This window comes from Dryas octopetala, chromosome 6 (assembly GCF_963921425.1).
Source record: "Dryas octopetala chromosome 6, drDryOcto1.1, whole genome shotgun sequence".
NCBI classification, from domain to species: domain Eukaryota; kingdom Viridiplantae; phylum Streptophyta; class Magnoliopsida; order Rosales; family Rosaceae; genus Dryas; species Dryas octopetala.
This window is the reverse complement of record NC_141371.1, coordinates 8,146,450-8,166,723: the sequence shown is the minus strand read 5'-3', so window position 1 is coordinate 8,166,723 and position 20,274 is coordinate 8,146,450. Positions and strand designations below refer to the sequence as shown.

The window sequence follows — 20,274 nt, the reverse complement described above, 5'->3', positions numbered from 1 at the left end:
AAAAAAAAAAAAAAAAAGTGATTGTCAATCACTTGTACATGATATGTTGGTTATAATAAATTTATTTTTCAACTTATGATAACTAAATATAAATTTGTGTCTCAATAAGCTAGCATAAAAAGTATCAATTAAGTGATTTTAAAAAAATACTATTAATGTAAAGAAAAACTTGAGTTGATATGAAATGATTCATCAAATATATATATATATGTTACTTATATTGAGGTATACCTCAACTTATTTATGATGAGGTATGACCTTGTTGGGGCCTACACGAGTTGTTTTGTGTTGATCCGCACCTTTTGCAAGGATCATCTTCATTGATAGATCATCCTTGCAAAAAATTAGTCAAATTAGAAATCATTTGTCTATCTAACTTTGATAAAACAAATGGACGGTTTTATTGAAAATATTTGGTTCGTCCATTTATTTGATTAAAGTTAGATATGCAAATGATTTCCGATTTGACTAATTTCTTGCAATGAAGATCTATTAATAGAGATGTAAAAAAAAAAACGGTTCGAATTGACACAAAATGACTCGTGTGAGCCCTAATAAAGTATACCTCAACATAAATAAGTTGAGATATACCTCAATAGAAGAAACTTGTGTATATATATATTTTTTTTTTAGAAAAAATATTGGAAGAAATTAAAATAAACTACTGTTAAAACTAGGAGAACTTTATAGGGTACTGGGTTAAAATATATATCGTTATATATCTTCAAAGAAATAAACCAGGAGAAATTTAAATATATATCATGAAAAAGATATATTTAATTAAGGGGGGAATGAAAGATATATTAAAAAGACATATATTTTAATTTCTCTTAGTTTTAATTTATGCTTTCGATTTAACTATCTAAGTAAGTACCGTCAATAATTTTAGAATAGATGAATTTTATTTGGATTCCACCTAACATTCAATTCTTTATCATTAATAATTTTAGAATAGGTGAATTATATATAGGTCCCACATGATTTCCAACAAGTTTCTGCTAGATGAGTCAACTAATTTATTGTTTTTATTCTTTTATAGATCCGAGGCTCGATTTTTTATAAAGATTTAACTTATTTGATCATGAGTCTTTTATTCAAAAATACCCCGATATCCTTTTTGACTTTGTCACTTATACGAGTGTCAGTGTTTTTCCGACATATATCTAAAGTCCCTTTCTTTCAACTATTTTTATTGTCATAACATTTTATTGGATCCTCAAACAGAATTCCCTCTTCTTTCTATTACCGTATTACCGTATCATATTCTAACACGGTATTACCGTATCATATTCTAACACGTAAATACATATATTTGAGTTCGTATCACTACACCACATCACAGGAATAGTGTATTCGTCTATTACTCTAACCGATTAGTTTAAATTCATGATTTTGGATTTAAAATTTAAATAATCAGTTGGATGAACTTTTTATTTAATGATTCAATTTAAAAAATAATTTTTTCTTTATTGTTTTTAGGGACAAGAGGATACGGTTTGGTAGCTAAGAAGGATGGATAAGAACCGAAAATTATGATAAGTTGGGCCGCAGCAGCAACACATGGATCTCATGCAGGAGATAGAAGTGGTGTAACCGTTGGTTCCTATTACTCTACCCTTGCCTTGACCGTACTGTTCTGTGGGTCACCGCTCGTGACTCTCGAGCCCATAGGGAATCTCTATCCTCCTCTTTTCGCGTTTCTCTGTGACTTTCTGTTGCAAGAGCTTGATATACTCACCCATGGCATCAACTTGCTGTTTGTGCTGCATGGTTCATTTCGTGACGCGTGTCACAGGCCCTGGCCTGCCAAGTTGCTCACCACACAGCCCTGGTCTTTTCCTTTGGCATTTATGTTCTTTTTAGTTTATTAATTTTCGGTGGGTATAACATCAACTTCTGGTGCTGCCCACTTGTTCATGAGTTAAGGATATTAATAATCGGTACGGATAATTCAAACTGAAAATCGAATAAAATTTGAAAGGCTAATGTTTTAGCAGTAAAAGCGAATCTGTGAAGAACCATTAGTTGAAGGCTACAAGCAACTACTGCCATCTGTTTGTTTTTTCTTTCTTTTTTTATTGCTGGCCATTTGAAGTGTCATGCAGTCTAGCCAGGGAAAAAAGAAGTGTCATGCATTGGTTGCTTTTCTACTTTGTTAGGTTTTACGAAACAAACAAAATAAAGATGTGCTTGGAAATTACGCAGACACCCCTACCCAAAGAAAATATCTGCTACTTAATTGGAACTTGGAAGATTCCTTGCTTTATACTAGGGAGTTTGGGCTTGAATGCCATTGGATTTAAAGATAAATATATGTCTTTGGTTACAAATTTTTCTTTCATCGGTGTCGCGGTGGCGCACGAAAATCATTGTAACTGTCATGCGCACATGACAGTTACAATGATTGTTAGAATGTTCGTCTTTAACTTCAAAACCTTTTTTTTTTTTATCAGGAAACTTAAAAAACAACGCTATTCATTTTCTTCAATCTACATTCTTTATTAATTTTTTTTTTATATTATTTTTATTTTGTAAGATAAATTTATGATTAATATTTTATTTTTTAATTTTATCTATGAAGATTATTTATACAAAAAATTAATTAAATTATAAATCGTTTAATCATATAATTATAATTAAATAAATAAACAATTTTAGATTCACTGTTTATTTATTTAATAACAATTATAAACCAAATAATTTTTAATTTAATTAAAATTTTACATCGATAATTTTTATAATTAAATCTAAAAACCCCTGTGGGAAAGAGAGAGAAGCTTAAGACCATTACGCAAGGCAAAGTTGACAAGTACACCCAACTACCTGCCTACCCATGCTTCATCACATTCTCTCTCTCTGTCTGTCACTTGCACCCATAGAATTGATGCGTACCAGTATACCATAAGCACGCTCAACAGTCCACATAACACATGTATATTTGTCAGTACATAAGCATATACGTAATCTGCCAAAATAACCAAAATAAATTATACTAGTATGTATTGGATGTGGTGCTGACTAATCAATACAGAAATTGAATTGGGAGCATTTATAGAAAGATGCTTTGACGTCCGTCTTTCTAAAAGTGAGTGTACCTCGCTCATTGTTTTTCTAGTCTTCCTGCACATTGTCCTGACATTAATTCTGCGTTATACTGGCCATCTTTCAGCTTTGTGGTTAAGTGCATGCACGAAACCTTTAGATCCTGACTTCGAAGGCTGGTATTTCCTCTACTATATGCACACCCTAGACATTCTGCGTTATCAGGATTATGGAAATTTTTTTACTTGTAGTACTTGAAATTTGACTGTTGTTTCCAAAAATATGAGTTTCATTTTGTGTCATTCTGTTATTTTAACTATTATTTTGTACCAAACTCATATTTTTTATTCAAAATTAATCACATATCACAATTCTAAATTGCAACTTTTAACAAAGATTTGACAAAACAAGTTTGACACAAAAGAAACATTAAAGCAGCAAAATGATACAAAGTAAAATTTATAGCTTGAATTAGGACAACAGTCCAAATTTAGATACTACGGGGGGTGTCCCAACCTTAGATTTAATTGGATTTTAAAAGTCCAATGAAATCTAGGTGTCCCCAACTTAGATTTTAATGGATTCCAATGAAATTTAGGTGTCCCCAACTCAGATTTTAATGGATTCCAATGAAATCCAAGTGTCCTCAAAAAGTCATGGATTTCATTAAGTGAAGAATTTTAATGGATTTTAATGGATTTGAATGCATTTTTTACACATAACAAATTCCATGAGAATTCCACCAAATTCCTTTGGATTTTGATGAATTCTATGGATTTTAAAATCCATTAAACTCTTTTAAACTCTTTTAAACTCTTTTATGAGATTGTGCACTATATCTACAAATTTTTCTTATATAAAAAATGTGGTACAAATAAGTTCATCATTTTTTCATGCTTAAAAGTTGTGAATTGATGGCCATAAAAAAAGTTGTGAATTGGAAGACGCAAAGAAGTAATAAAAGCCTAAAGATGGACCGAGGTGGTGGTTCACCTGAGTTCTAACCTATTTTCAATAAAAAGAAAAAAGCAAAAATTCTAAGCCCCAACCCCAACCTTTCCACCCCAAGCCCAGCCCATTCTAAGGTTGACTCTGTCCTTGTTGATAAAGACTCAACTTAATAAGAAGAATGCTATCCAAACTTCTTCACCGACTTTTTTCTTTATTATTCTCATTCTGTAGTATAAATTTATGATCATAATTGTTTATTTTTTTTATCTAATTATAATGATCATTTCTACAAAAAATCAACCAAATTGAAAATCGTTTAGTTATGTAATTATGATCAAATAAACAGATGGTTTGGAAACAATTTGATTCACCGTTAGTTTATTTGTAATGATTACATTATCAAATAATTTCTAATTTAGTTAATTTTTTACAAAGATCTTCAAATAATTATCTAAAAGATGAACGGTTTCGATCATAAAAATACATTGTGGAATGAAAATAATAAATGAAAAGGTCGGTGAAGAAGGTGAATTGAGAAGGTGGATATCATTCCTCATTAAATAATATGGGCCGATGAAAGAATCATCTGTTCAATTTATTCAACACTAGTCTCTTGGCAGTTGGCACGCGCCACGTCCATATCAATTAACCTTTCTAAACCTAAAATGTTTTCATAAATAATTTATTTGTCCTAAAAAAGAGGTAGTGCATGGGGTAAGTGACTTGCTAAAATAAGGATGTTATTTTCTTTTTCATTTTACTTTTTAATTATAATTTACTATTTTACCCTCAAAATATAAAATCCTTTTATTTTAATTTTTTAACTAATAAAGGGCAAGTTTGGGTTTTAAAATGTTTAACCTTACCCCCACCCACTAAAACCCTAGTCGCCTAACTTTCTCTTCTCTCTCTATCCTCAACTCTCTCAGTCTTCGTTCTAGGGGGAGGGGTGTTGCCCTTTGTGCCTCTCCTTGGCTACTAAGGATGGCAACGGGGTAGGTTCGAGGCGGGTTTGCCAATACCATACCCACCTTGACGGGTAATCAGGTCTCCATCGGATATTTAGAGCCCCTATTATTTTTTAAAAAAATAATTTTTTTATTAATAACATAACAAATCAACATAAATACCCAATATAGTATACATGAAATATATTAAAATTCATGATATTATATTACAACAATACTAAATCATAAAAAGAACACCATTAAATTTTAAAGACAACCAAAATTAAGATAAGAAATTAAAATATAATTATATAATATATTTTTTTATTAAACGGGTATACAGGGCTGGGCGAGGATGAGGATACCATGATAGAATTAGAGCATCCAACCCAAAACCAATTGGCAATGGGTGGAGCAGCCCAAGACTTATAAGCACATATGCTAAGCCTTAGTTTTCCGATGTGGGATATTGCTCCACATTACTCTCAACACGCCCCCGCACGTGTGGCGAGATTTTGAGCCTTACACGTGAACAAATTGTATTGGGTGACGTGGGAGCACGTGTGGCTGTTGGGCCTTACACGCGGATAACCAAGCTTTGATACCATGATAGAATTAGAGCATCCAACCCAAAACCAATTGGCAATGGGTGGAGAGACCCAAGACTTATAAGCACATATGCTAAGCTCTAGATTTCCGATGCGGGACATTGCTCCACATTACTCTAAACAGATATTACCATATCCGCTTAATCGGGACGGGAAATTTTGCCATCCCTATTGGTCGCCCCTCCCCTTGGTGTTGTCTTCCCCTTTTAGTTTTTTTGTTTTTTATGTGGATCACAGGTGGTTCAACCTCTGTGTGTGGATCTCGTGGGTTGCTTGGTCGCAAGCGGGGACAGGGGAGATGCGGTTGGTGGTGGCGCTGCTTGTAGATCAGGGTGTCCCTCTTTTTCGAGGGTTTAGTCCTTTTTTGGAGGTTTTTTTTTCTTCAGGTTTTTGCTAGTTTTGATCTTGTTTCGGAGTTGGTGATGTTGGTGGTATCATTCGTCATTGGATAGGGAGGTTGAGGTAGTTATGGCCCTTCCTCTTACCGACATTACCTCTCCACCACAGGCTGCTTTCATGGCTTTCATGTGCAAGTTGTGTGTCAGTTTCTCAAAGTTGGCTTGGGTTTGGCTTTCGATGGGCTCTCGTTTTGATGCTGTGGGGGTTTGACAATCTAGTTTACAGTTGCCTGGTTGGTTTGTTTTGGTCTTGTAACGGGGCCGCTCATTTACTTACTAGACTTGTATTGTGATGTGGTTCTCTCCAAAGTTGGGGGTATCTTTCCCATCTTTGATTAGAAGCACTTGCGCTTTTGGATTGTAATTCCTCCTAGTTTCTTAATGAAAGTTTTCTTATCGATACAAAAAAAAAAAAAAAATGTTTAGCATTACTCCCCTTCTCCCTTTATATATATAGAGAATTTTTCTTTAGAAAGGATGTCCGCATTTTTCAAAATTTGTGAATGTCAACATAGTGCGACATGGGGTAGACAGTGTGTTGACATCAAATTCCATAGATGATGTGCATCAACAAATTTTGAAATTTCGTGTCGACACACTGTCTATCCCATATCGGCACTGTGTCGACATTCGCAAAATTTAAAAAATGCGAACATCCTCTCTAGAAAAGAACTATATATATGGCCTCATTTGGAATGTAGAATATTATTGCATGAGATATGACTATATCCTATAGACATGATAGGATATGCCATGACAGGCTAGTCTCATAGTGGACCACTTTTGAGCATGAGACAAATACCCTTAGTTATTTGGGACTATAGTTCTAAGCACAATCATGTCTCAACTTCTTAATAAGCCCATCAAATATAGGACAACATACTATATCTTTTTTAATTGCTTAGTCTTGTTCAGTCCCTTCCTTCAAACGAGGCCATATATAGATAGATAGATGACTAAACATATACATAATTTTTTTAAAAAAATTTTGTTAAGCTTATACATGATTATAGCCAACAACTTTGCAAGCGACCTCGCAACATGTGTTGCTTCCCTCAGTCATGGTCATCTTAAATTCTATATAATTGCCTAACTTCTTTTAATTGTGTGCACCTCCAATAGCATCACCGCCTCACACTTTAGCATAGTACAAGACAACCACCATGCAGGTCCTTTCTCAATGCCCAAGAATCCAACAAACAGTAAAAAAGATTGTGACTGAATTTTTTAAAAAAAAAAGTGGTAAAGAATTTTTCTTTCCTTTTCTTATTCTTCCACTGAAAGGTGTGTAAAGATAGGTAGCATCAACCAGCTAAGCTGGTGTGCTACAAAAGTAGCCACCCCCGTTCGAGTCCCCATTCCCACTCCCCTTAAATACATGTTGGGCCTGTGACCCCCTTTTTCACCAAAAAAAAAAAAACGTATATTATCTCCAAGTATTAAATCGCTAAGGGCTCGTTTGGTATCATTTTCTAAAAGTATTTTTGTAAAACATTTTTGCAAAATGAAAATGAGAAAATGAATTTACAAAAAATGAGAAAATGAAAATGAGAAATTGTGTTTGGTAACTGCATTTTTGAATCAAGGTTTCTATCCAATGGACTTGTTCCTTGCCAAGTGACTTTTTGAACTCGGGCTGGCTTCTTCAATGGGCTGGGGTCTGGGCGGCAGAGAAATAGGAGAGGGGTGAGGAGAGATAGTGAGGGGTTGGCTTTCTTTCACTGGATGGGTTGGGTTTCGGGGTTGGGGCTGGGGTTGAGGAGGGGAGGTTTCGATGGTGCTCGTGGCAAAGAGAGAGAGGAGAGGGACGGGGAGAGAGAGTGAGGCAGAGAGAGAGTGGCCGGCGGTCAAGCTTGGGGTCGGGGCGGCGATGGGGGTTGGGTTTCACTGGGTTGGGGTCGGGGAGGAGAGGGGAGGGAGGTATGCGAGAGAGAGGGAGGAAGAAGAAGATAGTAGGGGAGGGGGGGTCTGTGGGAGAGGAGGAAGAAGAAGATAGTATAGGAATTATTTAGTGTAAAAGTTGAAAATGTTTTCAGAAAACATTTTCAATTATTTAGTAAAATGGGCCACCAAACACATTTTATGTTATTTTCATTTTTTGAAAATGAAAAATGAGCATTTGAAAATAACACCAAACGGACCCTTATAAAAGACCCTAATTTAAAAAATTAGTATAAAGAATAATTTTTAAGTATTTTACATATGCATTTGTTATATTTTTACAGATACACTAATTTTGTAAATGCTAATGTTTTTTTTACAGATGCACGAATTTTTTTTTTTTTTAAATACACTTTTGGCCTTTAACTCAACTTATTTGGCTTAATTTCCTTTAGATCAACTATTTAGTTCTCGGACCCTACAATCTAATGGACAAAAAAAATAAGAGGGCTGCTATTTGCACACATTTTTTTTTCTTTTTGCACATCCTTTCCTCACTTTTTCTCACTTCACACTCCCACACTCCTCCCACAATTAAAATTTCTCATATACACACCCCTCATAATTACCAAAATATCTCAACTTATACACACCTCTCCCAAAGTTTTCACACCCCTAAAAACCAACACACACCCCATCCCGACACCTTCCTCAGCCACCCCCACCGCTGGCAAGGTCACCGGCGGCTCAACCCTTCCCTTCTCTCTCTCCCTCTCTCCTTTCCTTTCTCTCCTTCCATTTCTCTTCTTCCCTTTGTCTCTTCTTTCTTTCCCTCTCTCTCTTTCCATACACAGCCCACCCCCTCCCTTGCTCCTCCCCCCATCCAACTTGCACACATGCATGTAGAGCCGCCAAGACCACGCTGACCACCCAACCTACCTAGCTCGCCAGAAAAGAAAACCAAAAAAAAAATTGCAAGTGGTTCGGCCGACCAGTGCCAAAACCGATGGTTTCGTTCGGTAGGAACCTGTCGAACAATCATATTCTATTCGGCGGCTACCTGCCGAATGAAACCACCTGTTTCAACGCTGGTCTGCCGAACCACCTGCATATATATATTTTTTGATATTTGGGGGTGGCTGGGTTCCTGTGGTCGGGGTGGTCGCAGAGAAAGGGAGAGATGAGAAAGGGAAGGGGAGAGAGAGAGAGAGAGAGAGAGAGGAGTGTGTACGCGCAGGGTGGCTGGGTTGAAAATCCAGAGAGAGAAAAGGAAGGAGAGAGAGAGAGAGAGAGAGAGAGAGAGAGAGAGAGAGAGAGGGAGAGGGAGGTAGGCAGTGTGTAGGCATGTTGCAGGCGGAGGGCCAGGGTGTGGGTAGTGGGAGTATGGCAGAGGGAGGTGGTGCGGCAAGGGGAGAGAGATAGATGGCAGAAGAAGGAGGGGTGATGGAACGGGTAGGGGGAATGAGGAGTGTTGCAGGGGAAGGTGGATGAGAAATGGGAGGGAAGGAGGATGACTAATCTGGGAAGAAGAGAAAAGGTTATGTAATGTATTTTCACATTAGAGTAAATTTACAATTTCACTAATTAAGTAATAAGGGTGTGCAAAAAAAAAAGTGTGCAAATAGCAGCTCTAAAAAATAATAGTAGCACATTAGCAATGTAGCATCATTCTAGTCTATTTATGATTTTCAATAAACAACTCTAGCTCATTACTCAAGTAGGACCCAAGGATAGTACAGCCATCGAATGAGCTTACAAATCCCCCTTTGCCATCTTTCTATTGAAGGGGACCACTTATTCATTGAAAGGCCATCAATTGTTGCTGCTGCCTCGCTCTCTCTTGATGATAATTTTTAGGGTTATTTACAGCAGTGCCCCAAACTATCACCTCTATCTTATTTTGTTTATCAAACTTTTTCATGTCTCACTTTCCCCTAATTCATTAACTCTTTCATTTTCATGCTGACGTGATATATAAATGACAAATTTTTGGAGCAATATTTTTGTCAACAAAGCAACACCATGATTTTAGAAAGGTATTTTATTTCTTTCATTATGACAAAAATACCTCTCTAGTATGGAAGTTAGAAAAATTAAATAAAATGATGGATTGGAGTAAAGTAACACAAAAATTAAAGTTTGGCGGCGAGAAAATAAGACAATAAAATTTGAGGGATAAAAGTATGACAGATATCAGTAGGGATGGCAAAATTCCTTGCCTTCAAATATTTCTGTGAGAACCTGTTTCGATTAAGTGAGTATGGTAATATTATTCTCGTCCTCACCTTGCCCTGTATCGTATATCTGTTTAATAAAAATTTGTAGATCCATTAATAAAAAAAATTATATTTTAGTTTTTTATCTTAATTTTTGTTGTCTTTAAAATTTAATAATGTTTTTTTTTATAATTTAGTATTATTGTAATGTAATATAATAAATTGAAATATATTTCAACTATACTATATTATGTATTTTTATTAATTTGGTATGTTATTAATAACCCGGTGAAACGGGTATGATATTGACAAATCTGAGCCGTTGTCATCCCTACACATATGGCAGTTTGGGGGCATTGACGCATTGTTATAAAAAAACCCTCAGTGCATAATGTTTCCTCTTTTTTCACACAGATTTATAAGGACCAGAGAGGCAGAGACCACAAAGGCATAGAGAAAAGAGAAGAGAGACAAAAGGATGACAAAAGGGCCACCCACCCACCGCCTGTCTTTACTCATTTTGTCTATGGCTCTGTGCAATTGACTGATGCGCAAAACAACACAAAGTAATTGACAAAAAATGCTTTCTCAACTACCAAGCAACCCACAATAATTACAAGATGCCATGAGAAGTTTACTTGGGTTTCAGGCTTAGTTGAGTTCTTTAATAATGCATTTATTATTAACTATATATTAGAGGATCAAGAAGATTAGTGAGGGTGCATTGCACGTAGACATGTCAATGGATAGGATTCTGATTCGAGACCAAACCGTTAAGTTTGGTTAATGAAAAATCAAAAAGTCAAATTAAACCGAACCAAATCATTCTTATCGGTTCAATTGCGGTTTGAAATTTATATAAATCGGTAAAATCAAACTTGACCATTCAATATATTTTGTAATTTATTTTATATGTGACATATTGTTATTGGACTTTCATAATCGTTTATTTGCTTGATAGATAATATCATATTGGCATTATTACATGTTTTATTGTTTTGTTAGTGTAGATTGTACATTTGGATATTTTAGTGAAATTATTTTAAAGTTTATAATGAATTATTTGATTAATGTTAGTCAAGGAATAAAATTTCGGGTTTCGAAGAAATTTCGATAGAAATTTCGATGAAAATTTTGACGAAAATTTCGAAGATTTTTAAATTTCGACAGAAATTAAACGGAAACGATGGAAATTACTATCAAAATACAGAAATTTTGAATGAAACTTTACTATATGTTTATTTAACATATTATCTACTACATTGATAAAAAACATTGAAGAAACCAAATTATATAGTAAGTTTCATGTGATATAAGATGAATATAATGCGCGCTGAAGGTAAATACTGTGAAATAAAATTAGTATAATGAATAAATAAAATTAATATATTTTTTATACTCTATAATATATACACTAAATTCTATATACTTTATAATCTATACTCTATATTATTTAAGATATCGTATAAGATATTAGGGTTTAGGCCATTTAGGATATTTTTAATTATTTTTTATATAAAAAGGTATTAGAGTTTATTAGTTTAGAGTTTAAAAACAATTAAACGAAACCCCAAAACGGCCAAACGAAGTCTCAAATCATTTTTTTTTTCAATTGCCCAAAAACCTCAAACTAGGATATGGTATATGATATTAGGGTTTAAACTCTTTAGAGTATTTTAAATTATTTTTTATATAGAAATATATTAGAGTTTACAAATTTAAGATTTTAAAACAACTAAATGAAACACCAAAAAGGCCAAATGAAAACCTAAACTATTTTTTTTTCTTTACAATTGTCCAAAGGCCCCAAACCCCAATCAACCCTAAACCTTTTAATTTTGTTCTCTTTCTTACTTTTTTTTTTCTTTCCTTCTTTTTCTTTTTTTCTTTTCTTTTTTTCTTCTTCTTTTTCTTTCCTTCTTTTTCTTTTTTTCCTTTTTTTTTTTTTCTTCTTTTTCTTTCCTTCCTTCCCTTTCCTTTCTTTTCCCCCCGAGTCTCCAGCAAAACCTTCCACTGTTTTTTCTTCTCTCTCTCTCTCTCTCTCTCCCCCCAATCCATCACCAACCCACCTCACCCTCACCACTTTCTCCCCCCTGCCGCGCCCCCTCCTCTTTCTCCCTCGATCTCCCTCCTGCCGCGCCCCCCGGCCACCCCCTGCCGCCGCCCCTCCTCTTTCTCCCCCGATCTCCCCCCTGCCGCGCCCCCCCTGCCACCGCCTGCTCCTCTTCTCCCTTGATCTCCCCTCTGCCGCGCCCCTGCCACCGCCCCATTTTTCTCCCAAAACCATCTTTTTCTCTCCAACCCAGCCTCCTCTCCAAAAACCCAAAATTCCAAAACCAGATCACCGGTGAAAATTTCGCCGAAATTAGCCCGAAAATTTAACAAAACTTGGTTTCGATTTTGACCCCTCTCCAAATAAAAAATTTCGCCGAAATTTTCGAAATTTAAACCCTTGGTGTTAGTTGAATTTATTTTTTTTTTTTTCACACAAATAGCTTAACCAAACCAGTTATGAGTGGTTTGGTTTACAAACTATTTTTGTGTCAAACCAAACTATTAAAATTTATTTGGTTTGCTTTATGGTTTGATGTCCAAACTGAACCTAACCGGACCGCGCTCAAACCTAATCTGAATCCGACTTGATTAATAGGAGATGGATTTGGTGATTTGATCTAATAATCCGATTACAATCTGAAGCCAATAACTTATTAAGTTAACGAAACAAATATGAATTTTAGAATATCCGATTTGATAATTAATCAAATCCGATTTAATATAATATATAACTTATTCTTCTAAATTTACTATAAATATTTTATAGGGTTTTTTTTTTTAAGTCCAAAACGAAAAATCCAGTGATTGGCCAGCCCACTTGTGAAAACATGGTGATCGGCTGGTCCACTTTAATGAGCTAAGTGCTTAATGAGATTTTTTTTAAAAAAAGTTGGGCAAAAATTCTCATTGTACGCCAAAAATTGTCATTGTCAGACAGTGACAATCATTGTTACTGTGCGATAGTAGTTATTTAAATTGCAAAAACACTCTATATATTCTCATTGTCAGGCAGTGACAATCATTATTACTGTGCGACAGTAGTTATTTAAATTACAAAAACACTTTATATATTTGTCCAGTCATCTGGGTTTCTTTATCATTAAGAATTGTAAAATGGACTTTAGAGCAAATCACTTTATTTTATATGTATATCAGTATATGTAATAGTAATTTGATTTTTTGTACACTAAATTACTTAATATGAATAAAATATTTTCGAATCGGATATGAATTTAGTTATTAAGAATTCGTCGGATTATTGGATGGAATTAATCGGATTGGATTGGATTCAGACCAATCCGCTCCAAATCCGATCCATTGATAGGTCTAATTGCACACCCTTCAGGTCATCACTGCCCCCCAAACGCAATAACCAAGTACCTCTTGATGTATAGGCTTTAAACACAGCTAGCTCATCTGTCATCACCATTTCACCATGGGCCAAACTCATATTCAGAATTACTGGACTACCCATAATTGATATAAAATTTCCAACATAGTAGTTGTAAACTTCTTTGGGCCAGATGACTCAGATCCAACAAGAAAAGCTATTTAACCAAAACAAACTTTTCTGTATTAATGCTGCAATGTTTTGTTTTCTGGGTAGAAATTCCTCAAAGTCATTCTCTCATGGGGTACAAGATCTTAAGGTGAGCCATTGATAAACCACAATTTCATAAATCACAATTACTAGGCAAATTCAAATATTCTTACATCCGTGAGTAGTGCTGCGATGCTAGCCGGGCTCACATAGCCATTTCCTGGAAAGGAGGAAAGACATAGGGATCTTAATGAGCAAGCACCCAAGACAAATGCTCAGCTTGATCCAACAAAGACACATGAACAAGGAACATGAGCAAAATATACTAAGAGCCAATCATATTTAAAAGTGCAGGCATTTTGTCAAAAAGACTACTTTTTCTTCGTGAAATAACTCAACAGTCATGAATGAAGTACATCTATAGTACAAACAATAATGCATGAGCTCTACTGGAGCTACACTAGATCATATGCTTAACAAGTGCATAGTCTGGTTATTAATAAACATAAGGTAATATTCTCCACGGAACATGCTTGAGGTATTCTGCCCAGATCTCTTTATACTTCTCTGCACAGCGAGCTTCATCTCTTCTTTCTCTCCATATGAGCAGAATAAGAAGATAAATTGGATAGAAATATGGAACTGGGGAACTGCAAAATGAGTGACTTTTAAAATGGAGAATTTGTTTTTTTTTTTTTTCCAAGAAATTTAAATGAACGATTGTAGAGGAATAGGGAAACTACCTTATCCCACAAGGTAAACTAAAAGACAGTGCAAGTAACAAGTCCCCAAGGTAATTACAGTGCCTTGCGATTCCCCTTCACCAAAATAATCAGAATGTGAGAAAATGTCTGTGAAGCATCATGAACTTTTTATTTATATATTTTTCTTGTGAGGTTTTTGATGTAAGCATCCAGAAGATGGGATTACACTCAGTGTTATGAGAGATACAATGCATGCACCTTCTGCCAAGCCCCAATTTCCACAACACAAAAATGGGTAATAATTTTACATAGGGGGTTAGCAGTGATTCATTATTTCTGATACTTTTTAAACAGATATGAGCTGATAGAGAATGAGTAACAAATCAAATACATCACACAATTCATATTTCAAATTACTTGAGCAGTTAAGATTCAACCATCAGGCAGTCCAGGCAGCTGTTTCTCCTACCAAATCGTATTAGAGCCCAATCAAATGGGTTACTTCATTCACCTCAGATTTTGAAATATTGCTGATTGATTGATCCAAACACCAATAAATCTCATTGATAGATCAAGTCATTTAACTTGATCAGTTAATAATCCTGAAACTGTATTCATTTTTTTTTTCCTCAAAAGAATTCTGCAACTAAATTCATATTGATCAAATCTTTTATTTCTTACTAGACCTTATCAATAAAATACCCCATAACACCTTCAAATGATGTACTTCCAATTACCTTATTTTTTATTCCATTAACTTCTATCTATAGAATCATAAGACTGATGACAATATTGATGAGAAGAAGAAAGAACAAGATGATGAGAAATGTGATCAGATGGAAAGCTTACCAATAACCAGAAGCAAGCAACTTTCCCCCAATGACCTTTGGAGGTTTACCCCATATAGGCGCTTTGGGATTTTTTTTAAAAACATGCTTTTGCTTGTTGGCTCCTCTAAATACTAGGTACCTGCCCAGTATGGATTTTAAAAGTTCAGTAATGGCAAATGAACTAAAATAAATTAGGTTATAAAGCTTTGAATTCCAACTGTGTTGACAGAAAGCTACCCAATCAGAAAAGTCAAGCAATTTGCTATGATAGCAGCTGTTCTTAACTCCACCTTGTTACTCAGAAGCCACCAGCCCTATAACAAAGGAAATGACAATGCAGATAATTATAACAGTGAAGAATACAATGACTAGGGGTTTAAAGTTACTTCTAAATCATTCTTCTGGTTCACAGAATATATAACAAATATGCTTTATTTTTTACAGTTCTCTGGCAATGGTCAATCTGAATTCTCAAACAAGTGTATGGAAGCACACAAAAATAGTATATAGTGTGCACAGGCACGTGTCTGGGAGGGGAGTAGGGAAGAAAAACCAGTTGAATTCAGGGTTACATGCCTGGATGCTGAAAGTGAAAGGAATCCACACTAGATCTCCAAATACCAGCATAAAGCCCAGTCTCTCTGCAATTATGTCCCATCTGTAAAAGACAACCATGTAAAAGAAAAGATTGGATATGCAAACAGAACATAAATAAATGACCCAAATTGACATGTCACCCAATCATCACAAAGACAATGAAAGAGAATGCAGAAAGAAATATAACAGACCAAGCTTGTTGGATTCTTTTCTCACTATATAAGACAAAGACAAATAAACGGATATAAAACTAGAAGTACAAAGCAAAGCCAAAATAAATGGCTATAGTAATCAGAAATGAATGAAGATACAATCAGAATTATGTGTCCTACGTATTGTACAAATGTGTGGCAGATTCTGTATGAGGGGATGAGCATTCTAGAAAAAGGTGCTTCTTGATAAATGTAAAAGCAAATTGTGACACAGGAGAAAATTAAATTGAATGACTCAACTAGACGCCAATTCACTTACGTGGAGGTCATGTACTCCTCATGAATAAAGTAGTCCAGGATGTATAACTGGAACAAAAGAAAAGGGCAGAATTTTCAGCAATCATTTATAACAAGTAAACTAAAGGAAATACATACATATATACATAGAGAGAGAGAGAGAGAGAACGAGGGAGGGAGAGAGATATGCTCTAGTGGGAGACATGATATGGGCGATGGTGCCCGCCATAACAATATTGCGTATACACACACACAACTGTCACGTTAACACATATATACACACAAATACAATACACATAAAAAATGAAGTCCCTTATTACCGCACAGAATAACTGGAAGAGGATCATTGATTGACTCAAGGTGCCTTCCTGGATACTTCTTGCAAGAACTGAAAGGTTGATAAATAGCCAGCCCATCATTCCAGCTCTAACAAAGAAAAATCTACAGAAGCGAATATCATCATCTTTATAAGCTTCGTATGCATCATAAATATTAGACTGAACAATTATCTCATTTATTTCAGTAGGTCTAAAATGTTATGGCAATCAGATCAACCACGAATGTTATGAAGACCGAATTCTGGCCCAATAGTAGTGAAAAAGATAAAAGGAAAGCAAAAGAGAAAAGGAGTCAAACCCCAGAGGCACTATAGAGAGGCAGGGGAACAATAAAAAGTTTTGAGGAAAAAAAGGTTAAATACTAAGATATTGCATAAAGAGATTGTCATGACAAATATTAGCATAGTACTGATTTTATGGGTGTATATAACACTGGCTATATGGAAAGCACACCATGAAGATTGAAGACTGTTTTACATACTTGAGGTCGATGCCCATAAAATGAGGATTGAGCTGTATTCCAAACCACCTATCAAACAAAGTAAGAGTGTTCATATCAATATAACTGAAAGATGCATTCACCAAGGGATTGAAGCAAATACAGAAACTGTACCCTTCAGTTTTAAGACACTAAGAGATAGAAGTAGTCAAGCATTGCATGTGAAGTAGTGTTGAAGACAGAATTCAATGATCAGTTCTTTGTCCAGCAAGGCAAGAGGTTGGTTCAAGAGATATATTTATTTCTGTTTGTTATCATTAAAAAAAAAAAAACAAAAATAATGTAGTGATGCTTTTCACCGGTTGAAAGAGGATTCAACAAATCTACTTTTACATTAGTATAAACCATTACACCCAATGGAGATCACTTGGAATAAGTTAGACAAGTTGTTAAAACTACCAGTCATGTAGAAGATTCCCTGTCACATGAGGCTTTAGGGAGGAACCCCGGTTTCTCGACTTGCAGCCAGCAGCATAAAGTACCAGTGTGACCTAATAAAATAAGCAATAAACAGAAACAACTAGATATCAATTAACATAAGCATTTAATTAAAGAAAACAACTTAATTATAATGATTCAATACTCAACCACCAAAATGGAAGATATGGTCTCATGGGATTAAATAAAAGTCAATGTAGACGAGTGAGTTTCTTCTTTACCATATCGGGTCTCTTCAGAAGTAAATGAAGCACCCATTACAGAAAGATTGAATGATTTTCCCCATTCAAGTCAATTTTATATTAATGCTTTGGCTTATTTTTGGTATCTTCAGAGTGAACATATGAGTCTGTGGAGGTACCATATGTAGGCTCTTCCACATGAGAGCCAAACCAACAATATTGAGAAGCTCAACTTTTGGTTCACACAATTGCGACTCTGAGTTGTAATAAAGAGAGCTTCATCGTAAACAAGGACACCAGCATTAGATTTGTGCATGCACTTCACCAACTATTATGCCACTATCTGTTTCAAATGCTACAACTGGAAAATGGACAACTATATATCAATAGCTTCCTAACTTACCAGGGCACTAAACAAGAAAGTTGTTGATAATAGCTCAAGTCCTCTGTCTGAAATTGCCTGCAAACATTGTTATGATGTTAATACACACCTCCAGTTTCTGCTGTACACAGGCTCAATAAACAGATGGGATAATATTTTTCACTATAATCTCCATTAGTTTATACAACTTTAGTGTGTGTGTGTGTGTGTGTGTGTGTAGAGAGAGAGAGAGAGAGAGAAAGATGTAACTGTGAAGAGCAGCTAAATTACATATTATGGTGTATCAATTTGGTTCTATCGTGTGGAGCTGGACCCATATCCAGGAAGGTAAATAATCCCTCACAGAGCACAAAAGAAGAAAGAGATATGAGTGATGGATGGGCTTTCAGTAAGTCTGGAAATAGGTTGCACAATTCCATATGGAACGGCGTTCAATTTTCCAGAATGCATTTTAGGTTTGACAGATTTTTCAAATTGGTGCCAAGAACCGAGTATAAAAAGAAATTTTCCTTTCTTATGCAGTAAAACCATCAATCCCATTTGGAGTTACTAAAGAGATTTGCCTTTATGACAATTGATATTATTCAAGTTTTAGCCAAAATGTGGATATGGAGCATGTTCAATTGCAAGCTAGTAATCTTACAACATATGTAAATGAAAATTGGAAGGTGGTTGAAAGTAGACAAAACCAATAAGTAAGCCTTTCAAGAACAACAAACTTCCAGACCATCAACCAAAATTTAGTCAATACATGAAAATTAATAATCCAAGAAACACAGTGAAGTAGTGACCACATACAGTAAGTGATATGAAATCCATCTTAGCAGCAACTCCTAGAATCCCAACCAGCAACAAAAGTGATAGCAGACCTTACAAATCAGGAAAAGAAAAATTGGGTTCAGATAAAAATAAATCAAGCTTTTTAAAGCTCAGCTACTCAAACATTTAAAAACATACCATTGCAGCAATAATGGAGACGAGAGCCATCTGGTAAGATGACTCCGGGAACAACTTTTCCGGGCAATATGGATCCAGCAATGGCCAAGTAAGTAAAGAACAATGCTAGAATAGCAACCTGGATACAAATGAATTAATTGACTTATTAACTGGAAAAAAAAATTAAAAAGAAAAGAAATAGAAGACGAAGAAGTGGTGAGGGGTACTTACAGAGTCCCATGAGGGAATTAGGAGGTGAAGAAGATAACCCAGATCCATCTTCGAAGAGATAAGAGCTACTGAGCTCTAATCTGCAGTGGATCCCTTCTTATTGCCGATTGTTAAATCTGCAGTGGATCCCCGCCTGAGTCCTTTGGCTTTTCTAAATTCTAAATGTTTTTTTTATTTATCTCCAGTTCTCCACCTTGAGTCCAACAAAAAAAAAAAAAGACATTCATAAAATCACTAATTTATATGAAGTACTTAAAATTTGACCAATGTTTTTAAAATTAACGATTTAAAGAGTTGCAAAATAACAGAATTGCCAAAAAGTTAAACATATTGTGATTAGACCTGCCAAAAACATATACGACACGCACAGAAATTTACGAGTTTGACTTCGAGGTTATAGGGTCGAGTTGATATAAGTGTCACTCGTTAGTGATCCGTTCAGATAACGGGTCAGGTCTGAGTCAATTCGCAGTTACCCGTTTCATCCGTTAAGAGAAGAGAATTTTAGTAATTATGTTAAGACCATATCTTACACCCTATCACATGTAATCACATTCACACACCCACACCCTAACTTAATAAAAAACTGAGCTTCATTTCACTCCCAAAACCAAAACTGCACCTCTACCTCTCTGGCTCTCTCTCGGGCTCCCATCTCCATCGATCGTCTTTCTTTTCCCCTCTGCATCGCCATTCTCGGTTCCTCTTCTCCATCGTGTCTCTCGATCTCTCATCTCCATCAATCGTCTCTCTCTCTCTTATTCTTTCGTTTAATGAAATCTTATTAAAATAATTATAATTTTTCTTAAAAAATATATTAGGTTTTTCTTTTCTTGTGAAACAGGTCAGGTCAATTATATCCGATAATTTTCGAGTCGTGTTCAATTTGGGGTTTTTACCACCCGAACGTTATCAGATCGTGTCGGGTTTGACATAAACTCGTAAAACACGACCCGTTTGCTAGGTCTATCGAGCTGTAACTGTCTAACAGTCATAACTTTTTTATTGATTTGTTATTTTTTCAATATTTGCAAGGCGTAAACTTTAATG

General features: G+C 35.2%; 1 protein-coding gene across 2 annotated transcripts; it reads right to left on the bottom strand.

Annotated features, from left to right (window-relative positions):
* Positions 1-13,832: 13,832 nt before the first annotated feature.
* FK (Ergosterol biosynthesis ERG4/ERG24 family) lies at positions 13,833-19,387 on the bottom strand. Of its 2 annotated transcripts, none has more exons than XM_086247118.1 (13): positions 19,225-19,387; positions 19,015-19,132; positions 18,856-18,926; positions 18,079-18,135; positions 17,455-17,546; positions 17,038-17,085; positions 16,539-16,659; positions 16,241-16,287; positions 15,749-15,830; positions 15,410-15,486; positions 15,192-15,311; positions 14,382-14,456; positions 13,833-14,303 (listed from the first exon to the last, which is right to left on the bottom strand). In XM_086247118.1, exons 1-13 carry the CDS (start codon positions 19,270-19,272, stop codon positions 14,135-14,137), a joined length of 1,125 nt encoding a protein of 374 aa, XP_086103244.1. In that variant the 5' UTR covers positions 19,273-19,387; the 3' UTR covers positions 13,833-14,134. The 2 variants fall into 2 exon arrangements, with proteins under 2 accessions (XP_086103244.1, XP_086103245.1); XM_086247119.1 differs by having other exon boundaries at positions 13,839-14,288.
* Between the last annotated feature and the right edge of the window lie 887 nt (positions 19,388-20,274).

Bases quoted from the DNA above. Each gene is read 5' to 3' on its own strand.
- FK (XM_086247118.1), bottom strand. From the start codon at position 19,272: ATGGATCTGGGTTATCTTCTTCACCTCCTAATTCCCTCATGGGACTCT. The intron at 18,136-18,855 runs GTATGTGGTCAC...CAATGTTTGCAG, and splicing joins TGGATTTCATATCACTTACT to GCAATTTCAGACAGAGGACT. The intron at 17,086-17,454 runs GTAGTTTTAACA...TTTGTTTGATAG, and splicing joins GGGAATCTTCTACATGACTG to GTGGTTTGGAATACAGCTCA.